The 12,174-nt window shown below is 36.2% G+C and overlaps 1 protein-coding gene across 1 annotated transcript in view; it reads right to left on the reverse strand.

The window, feature by feature from the left end:
* The window catches only part of BRINP2 (BMP/retinoic acid inducible neural specific 2), an 88,221-nt gene that overhangs the window by 22,398 nt on the left and 53,649 nt on the right, over positions 1–12,174 (reverse strand). The window contains exons 5-7 of the mRNA XM_039339038.1: positions 9,091–9,290; positions 4,810–4,915; positions 1,146–1,382 (exon numbers count right to left, since the gene is read on the reverse strand). Of these exons, the coding sequence (XP_039194972.1) occupies positions 1,146–1,382; positions 4,810–4,915; positions 9,091–9,290 (543 nt within the window). The remainder of the gene's footprint in view (positions 1–1,145; positions 1,383–4,809; positions 4,916–9,090; positions 9,291–12,174) is intronic.

Here is a 12,174-nt window from a genome sequence, read left to right on the forward strand (position 1 = left end):
AGTTCTAGGGACTGCAAAAATGATTCTTGGAGCCTGTGTTGCCTATAAGCTTTGGTTGTCCACCCTACACACTGCCTCAGACCCTTAATTCTTTGTAATATCTTTCTAAAATAAAATGAAAGCAACAGGCTTTAGAAAAGATAAGACCAACACACATAATAAACAGCAAGAATGTAGTCACAAACAGTTAAATACCTATTGTGTTACATTACAGCTATGTAATCTCAGTGATCTCTACAGCAGACTATTATGGCTGTCCTTCCAGAGATACAATCAGTTACAAAAATTAGTCATTCTCACAAAAGAAATTGTCATGGTTTCAACAGATGAAACTGACAAAAGAACTTCAAGGCAAAAATTCTTCCTTAAAGAACATTTTATTAGGAAACAAAGTATCGGCACTTCCATAGTTGAACCCAAAACTAAGATTCCCTCCCCCCAGGCACAAAGTAACAAGTTGCAATTCCCATCCCACAAATGCTGTCATAAATCACATTCCCCAATTAACGCAAGATGCAGGCTTTTCTCACCAGCCCCTCAGCCCACCAAAACCTTATCAGACCATGTCCTTGAGTTCCCACACTTTTACATTGTTATGGCTAGCTAAACCCTCAAGCATTTACCCCATCCCCCCTTCTACATCTGAACTCCAAAAGAATAGAAAAGGCACGTTAGAAGCAAAAGTAAATAAGGCTACTGATTCTCAGTTGTCAGAGCAATGACATCTATTGTCACAGCCTTGACAGAAATTTCACTGATCTCTGCTTCAAAGAAGTAGTAGAACTAGTGAAGCAACCTATTTCTTCAAACAACAATGAGGCCATTTATATAGATTGATTAATCACAGTCACAAAAGGCTTCTAATTTGTGTAAACTCAGACTTATAAATGACAGAATATTTCAGGTATCAAGCAATATGTCAAAAAGACTAACCAGTTGATGGTCCACCCAGCCAATATTTCCTCATTTCAAACTAAGCATGATAGAAACAAACAATTTCCTGAAACTGGAATGAGTTATGGTTATTGCTGAATATGTTGCTGAATATATTGCTGGCACTATTCATGGCAGAGTATGAAAAATGTAAAATCAGAGTACAAAAAATCCTAAACTCAATGTTTGAAAATCAATGTTTCCCCACTCACCTGATTCCCGAAACTGTTGATTGTGACTCTCCCAGATTTCCTGGATCTGAAGAAGGCTATCTTCCATACTCTGGATGTCAGTCTCGGGACAATTGCATTGTGGGTAATTAAACCCACATTGGCACCAACAGTCATTATCTCGGCACAGCAGCTCCCCCTCTGAATTGCAGGTGATGTAACTTAGGGCAGCAACAACAAAGCGTTCTCTCAGGTACTCAGGTAATACTGCCTGTAGACCTGCCAAAGGCATACAGAGTAGTCGCAACCTTAGTACAGTGATATCCACATTGGGAATAAATGAGTATTTTAGAAATCAAACTGCTGCCCTGTAGTTCTTTTCAGGAGAGTAAACATTTAAATAGAAAAAGAAAAAGGAGGCAAAAATTGTTAAGTTCAGCTAATTGTTGGCAAAGGGGTATTTCAAAGATAAGACTGATTTTTGCATTGGGTCATTTTTAGACAAAAATATTACTTCATATTAATTTTGTTTTGAAGGATTAACTGGTTATTTAGAGAAGTTCAGTTCTTAAAATTTTGTACTGATCTTCTGGAAATTAATAGGTAGCCTGCATATATGAATACAGTATATTTTTATGATTGCAAAAAAATATTGGAAGACTATCCATTCGCAATTAACTATGCAGCAGCATGAAGAGGTTATCTTTCTTTCTATAGCTAAACAATCATTTTACTGCTATGAATTCCAATTAGGATTTATCTAGGAATCTAAACTGCATATATCAGTTGATATGGTTAACTTTTCATTTGTTTCCCATTAAGTAAAATAACTTCAGTGTTAATAACTTTATTGTATGAGACATGTATATACACAAGTTTTATTTGATACATTGAAAATATATGTTTTTTTCATTTTTCCCATTTTTTCTTTTTTTATTTCTCTTTTTGAAGATAAAATAATAAACAAACAAATAGCCCAGGGAATGAAATTATTGTGGTGGGATCTGAAAACTTATCTTCCTGTTGATTAAAACATTTCAAGAGGAAAACAAATATTTCCATATTCTTCCAATATTGATCCTCAAACTTAGAATGCATTACCAGGAATAGATAGGCAGTACAACCAAAGCTGTAATCACATCTTGATAAAAAAAAAAAAAAACTGGACAGCTAAAGATAGATTTATAAGAAAAGCATAAAAGTTTAAAACTCAAATTTTTGCTTACCACAGCTGAAACACAAATATGTTAAAAATAGTAAATGACTCTATGGCAGTAATCTTAATGCAGAATTGGTCTGAAATTCCGTTGATTGATCTGAATTGGTCTGATGCTCTGCTGATTGCTGAATATGAATACAGAATGTACTGAGTGTAGTGTTTTCTTTTGATAATTTCTGAATTATTTTGCAACAAAGAAGAAGGCTTCCTAACATTGGGATTACCACACTAGAGCTACAGGATCCAACTTCCTACTGCACGGTTTCTAGTGAAGCACAGATAGGTAAACTATTCTGAATGCAATATTCTCAATATTTTTGAGACCAGTTTCTTCATAGACAGACTATAGATTAGTCTTGCCCAGAATCCCTTCTCATTTGGCTAGGAAAAGTTTAAGTTATATCATTCCTTTACAAGTGATTTCCACCATATGATGGCCAGAGACATTTTTGGCTTTTATTATTCTTTTGATTTCAGAAAATGATGCTGATAAATCAAGGAGGAAACTGAAAATAGGACTGGTAGAACAAGTCAATCAGATTCTCTACAGTAATACATTTATTTTGACTTGGTCCAGGTTGATGTTGTTATTTTCAACAACTGTGGGAAAAGAGAAAATTAGTATTTGCTGCCTGCAAAAAACTGAAACATCTCATAGCATTGTAAGGGAAGACGTTCTCAGTATAATTCCTTGTTAATTTTGCTATGATTGAGTTCATCAGTCTGGCTTTCTTATTGACTTAGCTTTTCTTCAGTGAAGGAAATTGCCTGAGAATTATCAGAACAAGATTTTCTCATAATCTGAGTATACTGTTTTTCTGGTCATATCTATCCTCCACTCAAAAACAAGATAAATTAATATGCAATAATAATATTGGATAAATTCATATCCAGTAATATGTGCTGGCAATTTGGACACAGTATTCTAAATTATACTGGCAATATTGAGAATATCACTTAAGTAATGCACACATTTTCATAGCATGTTTTCTTCAATTGCAGACCATATATTTACGATCAACAAATTTATAGCTATATCAAGATATTTTAAGCAGACACTGTAAATAACACCTCTGATCAATTCACACTCTACTGTAGCCATAAGTAATTATTAATATTGAATGGATGATGTTAGAATTTCCAATTCTGCTAATTTGTGAACATCTCTTCAAGGGAGTATACACAATCCCCCAGACTGTGCATCTGAGCACTTAAATTTTAGTAATCCTAATTTATATCTATAATATATAGAAAAGTCAAAACTTGTAATTGGGCAATATGTAATTTATTTATTTATTGCTGAGCCTTTAAGTCAGCTTTGGCTTCTGGCAACTGCCTGGACAAGTTAATTAGGACCAACCAAAATGCCATTACTGACTTTTTTTGTCTAATTATTTATAATTAATTTCCACTTTGTTAATATAAAGGCAATTAAGTTTCTTTTAATTCTGTTCTGTACTAATCCAGAGTCTGTCCTTTTTGTTCAGAGCACAGCTTTTAGATTTTCTGAAATTAGGGAATGGGACGAGATGGGGAAGCCACTGCTAAAATGTACTAATGGTCTGTGATTTAGCTATTTTGAGTCTAAACTGCAACTTAGGTCCACAGTGTCTACTTATTCTTTATCTCACAGCCTAAAGAAAATTCGAAGGATCTAAAATTTTGAATTATTTTCTCTGATGGACTAGCATAGTTATTCTTGTGTATGTATATTTGTTTATGAATGTATTACATGCTAATGAAATATTATACAATATATGTATATGTGTGTATATATTTATGTGTATGTGTATACACACACACATATATTTTTGATTTTGTTCCTGAATATGTGATGCAGTTATATGCCTCAGCCAGATAGTCTGATTGGGTCTCCTGGTTAATTTATATGAATAGCATCCTCATGCTTGCTTTCAGTAGGGTCAGTGAAGCTCTATAATCATCATTTCCCCTGAGATTAGATTGGCTCTGTCCCTGTTTGCCTTTCATAAGGCCTTAAGACCTTTGCTTTGTGCTTGAGCCTGGGTCCCTGGGCTGTCTCCTGGATGATAGATCAGATCCTGCCCAGCTGCTATGTGATTTTTTTATATCATATTCTGTGTTTTGACTAGTTTTATTGCAAGCCACCTAGAGTCACATAAAAGTGAGATGAGCGGCTACATAAATCAAGCAAATAAATAAATAATGAGGTTTCTGTGTGGAAATTATCCTGGGACGGTAGGAGTTATAATCATAGAAGCCATAATTTAAATTGCAATCAGTGTTGGCTAAAGATGCTAGTATGGAAGAGCATATCCCATTTTTAAGAAATATCCCATTCCTTAGAAAGAAAGCAAAGTTGTTTCAGTCAGAAGAGCAATACTTTGCATTAAATGCATTTTAGTATTCTTTGTAGCAGTATATTACACTGACACACAAACGTTACAAAGTGAGTGTCCAGTGACCAATGCAGATAAACAGAGCAGGTGAAAAGAGAAACACCCTTACCAAGTAGCTGAACCTTGTTTTCTGGGCTTTGCACAAGAACTGAACTCACAGAGTCAAGGTTGCCGTAGTTACTGCAGCCAAGTGGGCCCGTCCTGGTTTCAGTAACCTAAAGTTAGAAAGCATACAGCTTTAATGTAATGTAAGCCCCTAAGTAAAACAAATAGAAGGTAACCCTTTCTGATCCAAGAAGATGTTTGGACTGCCAGGAGATACTTTTGATTGATGAAAAAACTGGCAACGGGAGGTAGAAAAATGATGCAGCATTTAGGTTTTAGTGATTCATCCAAATGCTTCATAGTAACCTTCCCCAATGGCTGGAGGGCACCAGGCAAAGGATGTGTTTATTAAAAGATTATGGGAAAAGAAGTTCCGCGCACCAGGAAGACAGGTGTTGAGAGAAGCTGCCTTATATAGTTTCATAAAGTTAGATGTGGACACAGAATTGGTGCCATCATGTCATTGTCTCATGTCCTCCACTTACATCATCCTGCTAAGATGGTGCCCTCTTGTATACACGCACTCTCTGCTTCAGAAGAATCAGTTTAGGCCCTGAATTCCATCTTCTTCCCTGGATTATGTTATGTGCAAAATCTTCAATGATTTTCCCCTGCTAGCATATGTTGTCTACAAAAGCTTCTTCTTTCATCTGATCCTGCTTAAATGGGCCTGCATTAGTGTAGACCTAATTGTTATCTATCTGGATCAAGTTAGAACTGGATCTTGTGAGTCTCTTGTCTTATTTCAGTATGCATCCTCTCATTCATTACTGGAAATTCATAATTTTAATAAAACTAAAGAGACATTCCTTTCTGAATGAAGCCATTCCTTTCTGAACAGCAAGATTTTGCCTCTTGCCTATTCTCACTGCCATCATGAAACTTCTTCTAATGTCTTTCTTCTTTTCTTCTTTAGAAAACATCAGTCTTTATCAACATCACTTATAAAATGCCACATATCCCATTGCAAAAAGTTATGTATAACTTATAAAATTTATAAGTTTATAAAATTTACCAGATAACATAATTTATTCATAGTAGAAATTATACGTTATGAAGTAGTATAGCATCAACATTGGATATATCATAGGCCAGAGGTCCCCAACTTTTTGGGCACAGGGACCGGTTCCATGGAGAGTGATTTTTCTGTGGACCAGAGGGTGCATGCTTTGGGGTGCTGCCTGCATCCTGCGGATGGGGCTTTGCTTGTCTGTGCAGACCAGTTGCTGGCATGCCGCAGCCCAGTACTGGTCCATGGACAGGGGGTTGGGGACCCCTGTCATAGGCAATATATAAAGTGTCACCACAATTAAAATAGCAGCAAAGGAGGGAGTCTCTGAATTGATCTTAGACAATGCTCAGAGGAAGGGGAGGAGCTGGATATAGGTTTCTTTTTTCAAACTGCCATTTGCCTCTCAGAATTACTCCAAAGCTGGTTTTGTTGTGAAGATAGGGATGTATTTGAGAGTGAAGGAAGAAAACAGAGCATTTCTTTAGGGGTTTGCAAGAAAAGGATTTACTATTCTGGGTTGCTTTGGTCAGCTTCTTATCCTACCCTAGCCCTAAACAAACACAACTGATATGAAACTACCACATATTTCAGGAATTACTCCTATTTTGACTGTAAGAGGTTAGCGTCCTGAGGCACCTCCAAAAGGATACCAAAATTAAAATCAATAAGATTTATTTAAAAATTGTAAAAATGTCACAAAGTCACCATATTGCAAGACTTTGTGCAAGAACATCCCAAAATAGACTGATTAATTTCAATCAATTAATCACTGAACTCTCTAGCTCAACATCCTATCAATTGGTTCAAACGAGTACCATGACTGTTGTTGTTGTTAGTTGCGAAGTCATGTCCGACCCATTGTGACCCCATGGACAACATTCATCTAGGCCTTCCTGTCCTCTACCATCTTCTGGGGTCCATTTAAGCTCATGCCTACTGCTTCAGTGACTCCATCCAGCCACCTCATTCTCTGTCGTCCCCTTCTTCTATTGCCCTCAATCTTTCCCAGCATTAGGCTCTTTTCCAGTGAGTCCTTCCTTCTCATTAGGTGGCCAAAGTACTTGAGTTTCAACTTCAGGATCTGGCCTTCTAAAGAGCAGTTGGGGTTGATCTCTTCTAGGACTGACCAGTTTGATTGTCTTGCAGTCCAGGGGACTTGCAGGAGCATCAAAAACCAGTGATGCTGATTTGAATGGTCATCTGATATGATTGCATTTTATTAATCCCAATCATCCACGATGGAAACTAAAAACTGAACACCTGATTCCAAACAGTTTATATCATAAGATATGATATTGAGATATACGTGGAACTAGAAATCACTCTAAATTGGAGTAGGTGTGAAAATGAATGAAAGACAATATTTCTTTGGAAACTGGCATGGTATAGAGTCATGTTGAAATATAATTAAAACAAAATAACAAGCTTTATTGTTATTTCAAAATTGCTCTGTTATTTTTTATATTATTACAATTCTCTGACTAGCTTTTATGTTATTAATACTGTTTGTTTTGTTTTTATTTTTTATTCATTTATTTAGTCAAATTTATTTGGCTACCCATCTCACTTGAAGTGATTCTGGGTGGCAGACAACATATAAACCACCATGGCTGCTTATATAGAAAGGCAGTATAAAAATAAAGGTATTTTAATATAGGCAGCATAAAAATACAACAGAGTATAGTACTTATACTGTAATTGGTTGGAATAATTTTAAATCTTTAAAAGTAACTTCATATGTATTTTGAGGTTACTCTCTATTTAAGCTATAAATGGCATAATTTCAATAATATTGCAATGTCTTCCCACAAAATAACTCTATACATTTTACATCCAGAAAAAATGCCAGTATAAAATAAAGATAGCATCATGCTTTGGAGGCCATTAATGGTACACAGGAGAAAGACAGTTTCTATCACTAGCAAGACTGAATTCAGATTTTTCTTTCCTAACAAGAAAGTTGCACAAGAATATAAGCCTTTCCTGCACAACTTAGAATTGTTTCAGTGAGACTTGTGCAGAAAAAAATTTCCACTAGAGTATTCTTTATATTAACAATGCCAGAAGAGGAAGGGAGCATTTGCACAAATATATCTATCAACTCCAAACCTTAAAAGTGGCAGTAAAAAAATGAGGAAAAAAACAGCACTTCATGCATATGAAATTAAATATGAAAGTACTTTGAAATTGCAAGGGTGGAAAATTGCAAGAGTGAAGTACATCAAGTTTGTGACAGTGCAAGAGGCAGCACTGCTTCTAAAAATAGAAATGTATAATAATTGGCTTGTTGAGAGAGAAGATTCCCCCACCTGTACTTCCTTCTCCAAATTCAGCATAATTAGCAAAACCATTTCCCCATAAATAGTATAAAGTCAACAGGCCTGACTCTTGTTTGATATTCCTCCTGATTCTTTGGGTGGGTGGAGGAATAGAAATAGATGGCTAACATGAAGGGTTTATAATTGTGGAAATCTCAGGGATGGGAGTTCTGATTAAGCAACCTGAAAATTATAGTCCAGGCACACAGAGAAGTTGGGGGAGGGGGGGAATAAATTGTATTCTGTCAAATGCAGAAGAAAAAGTAAAGTAACCAGCATCTAACAGTTACAGAATACTCTGGGAGAAATACTGCAAGCTTCTGTCCAAAACTAAAACTGTCTCCTTCCTAGCACATTGGGTTGAAAAGGGGATTAGCTGGCAAGGCTGAAAAAGTGGGAACAGATGGAACCAAAGGCTAACTCAGCTTAAGTAACTTTATATATAGTGATTGCTCAATGAATGGAATTTGTCTGCTCTACCAAATCCAAGTCCATTTCTTTGTCTATGGCTCAGACAGTCGGCAACTTACATATATGCATCCCTTGGGCAGCCCTTTCATCTCTTCCCCCCACATTTTGCAGTAAAGATGCAACAGTAAAGTAGCATTTTAGGTCTCTGTGTACTTGTCTTTTGACATTATTCTGTTTTGGAATTCTTGAGTATTCATTTGAGTTTAAATTCTTTTTATTTCTCAGTGTTATGCCCTGTACCAGGAAAACAAAAAACAAAACAAAAGGCTAAGTGTGGCTGAGTGTAAAAGATTATTCATATTTTTAACAGCTTCATCTCTGGTGCAAAGCTACACTTCTTTTTCTATGGGTCACTTGCTTTTTTATCATCATTACCAATTTTGCAACTTCAGTGTCTCAGTTATTCTTCAGAGAAATGGTTTTGCACAGAGCTCATTCTCAAGGGTACTCTATATAACCCTTATTTATGTGCTTCTAGATTTACCTTGATTGCAGCAGTTGCTATCTGGATATGGTGGAGACGTCTTAGGGTGCTCTCCCGATCAATGAAGTATGAGGCTGCCAACTGATGCAGTGTTTCCAAGGAGACGGTGGTGTTATTTCCACCACTTCCTGATAGGTTACCAGTTTCTGCCTTCCGACTGAGCTTCCGTTTGTCCACAAAAATGGTCAAGGATTCTTCCCCTGTGAAGACATGAGGCTTTATGCTGAGTTGGTTCAACACCAGGATTCAGAAACATTGAGGCAATGGATAAATTTAACCACAAAAGAGAATAATGAAGAAAAAAAACCCTACAACTTACAACAGTTTGACTTACAACAGTTCATTTAATTGAAAAATTAAATTGAAAAAAGTGATTTATGACCAGTTTTCACACTTACAACCATTACAGCATGCTCATATGATCAAAATTCAGACAATTGGCAATTGACTCATATTTATTACAGTTGCAGTGTCACTGGATCATGTATCAGCTTTTACGACCTTCTGACAAACAAAATCAATGGGTAAATCAGATTCACTTAACAACCGTGTTACTAACTTAACAATACAATAATTCACTTAAAAACTATGGCAAAATAGGTTATAAAATGGGGCAAAACTCACTTAATAAATGTCTCACTTAGCAACATAAATTTTGGGCTCATTTGTGGTCATACGTTGAGGACTATCTGTATATAGGACAGCTTTGGTCAAGATTAATTATTTACTATCATCATCTTCATCAGTCATAAGCCACCATTTAATAAGACTCATAACACAACTTCTGGTAAGCATACTTCACACCCCATACTTAATTATCTTGAATTGGGATCTATGATGTGTTGAACCCAGTACACTTTTTATAAGATAATCTGACCCATGAATGGACAGAGAGCAAAGAACACATGGAAACCAGGAAGGTGATATTTGGAGGGGCTGGTTGTTGCTTGGAGGAGATTGATCTACCTATGATTGTTGTCTCTAGCTCCAGCTCTGATTGTCCCCATAGTATAGGATTGTTTTTCTCTGAGGAAGTAAAACTTAAGAAAGGGATCTCTTTATTGTCTTTTCACATACATTTTAAATTGAGAAATTAACATTTTTGTTTTTGTTAAATAACATATTTTAATTTATATAGGATTGGTTAAGTTAGTTTCATTTTTTAAAAAATATATTTCAAACAATAGAGATAGAAACGTAGGATTATTTTATAATGGATCTAGTATCTACTCTAAGCAATACAAGTTATCTTGATCTGAAACTTTCCTATCAGACATTAGTATCTAACGAACCTTTGAACAGCATTCATGGAGCTGAAAAATTCTGACTCTTCTGCAATTATCACACTCAATCACATTGCAGTTTCTTTGACCAAAATCCTTGGAGTTACAAATAAAAATGGATCAATGTTTAACCCACAGGAAGCCTTTCCAAGGGACAGAATACCTGGTGCGGTTTTTAGCATTAGCCAAAACATCTCTATTAGAATGTCTATTGCAATCATTTTTGATTGAGAAGTAACTAAAGTGTAACTAAATTTACACTTAGGCAGGAAAACCAAAGGTTCAGGAGAGACCTGGCTCAAAAACAGTAACTGTGAGAGGGACCTTGGAGTCCTAGTGGATCATCACTTGAATATGAGCCTTAAAGCTTGCATTCAGAAGTGCTTCATCATTAGAGGTTTTTAAGAAGAGGCTGGACAGCCACTTGTCTGAAATTGTAGGGTCTCCTGCTCAAGCAAGGGGTTGGACTAGAAGACCTCCAAAGGTCCCTTCCAGCTCAATTCTGATTCTAAGATCTCATGCTTCTGTGAAATGTCTTACTACATACAGTAGTAGAGTCAGATCCAGTAATAACATAGAGAATTACTTTACATGGCACACAAAAACTCAGTTGCCCCAGTACTTGAAATCTTTAGCACATCACAACATTAAAAAGGATGGTTAATGTGAGTAAAGGAGGGAAAATGATGTTAATCTGGCAATGGGAAAGGTATTATTTAAACCAAGCAATCACTCACTTAGTGAAATATCACTAATTATCTTTAGTCTCTTGGCAAGCTTGTTTTGTTGCTAATACTAGAGGTGACTTATGGATTTTTCAAAATCCATACTGCTGCTTTAAGTTCTTCTTTGAACTATGGCTTTAATCAATAACAAATCCTCCACACCAATGAATCCTAGTATGAAAAATCCTTAGAGAAAGGTGTGAACCTTCGCCTACTGCTTTCTGCAGCAATTCTCTTGACCACCATGTTATAGACAGCCTGAAGCTAGAATTAATTCTTTTTCTTTTGAGGAAGTGTCATGTATCTTAACTCTCTCCTCAAAGCTATTTTTGGATAGAAAACTACATCTTGTCCAAAGTTACAATTCTCTTTTTAGCTCTTTAGCAATTTAGCAATTGGGGAGAGGGAGAGAAAAATTTATGGAAATCCTCCCAAAGGCCAAAAATATTATTGGAAGGAGTGAATGTTATATGGATAAAGTACTGGATCATTCACTCACTCACTCACTCACTCACTCACTCATTCACTCACTCACTCACTCACTCAGGTGCTTTCCACTCAGTATTGAGAAATAACTGCAGTTTTTGTAGTAAGATTTCAAAAGTGGTTTACCATGCCCAGAGAGCCCTGACTATGCAGTTATTAGAATGCAGTATTGTAGGAAAATTCTGCCCACCATCTGGAGTTCAATCCTGAAAGGGTTCAAGGTTGACTCAGCCTCCCATTCTTCTGAGGTCAGTAAAATGAAGACCCAGATTGTTGGGGGCAATATGCTGACATTGTAAATCAGCCAAAGAATGCTGTAAAGCACTATGTGGCAGTATATAAGTCTAACTGCTATTGCTATTGCCTGCTTACTATGGCTGAGAATGAGTGACTGGCTCAAGGACACCCAACTGGCTTCACGGTATTATTTTCAATTACAATATATACAAGATGGCTCAATGTTTTAAACTCCTTCTCCCCCACCTCCACATTTTTAATACATTCAAATGCAAGTTTCTCTTAACTTATATTGGGCAACATTACTTAGTTGTGATGCACATTCCAATTGGAGCCATGAAGGCTTTAAAGTG

This window comes from Crotalus tigris, unplaced genomic scaffold, assembly GCF_016545835.1.
Source record: "Crotalus tigris isolate CLP2741 ecotype Arizona unplaced genomic scaffold, ASM1654583v1 scf7180000017728.211934, whole genome shotgun sequence".
Taxonomy (NCBI): domain Eukaryota; kingdom Metazoa; phylum Chordata; class Lepidosauria; order Squamata; family Viperidae; genus Crotalus; species Crotalus tigris.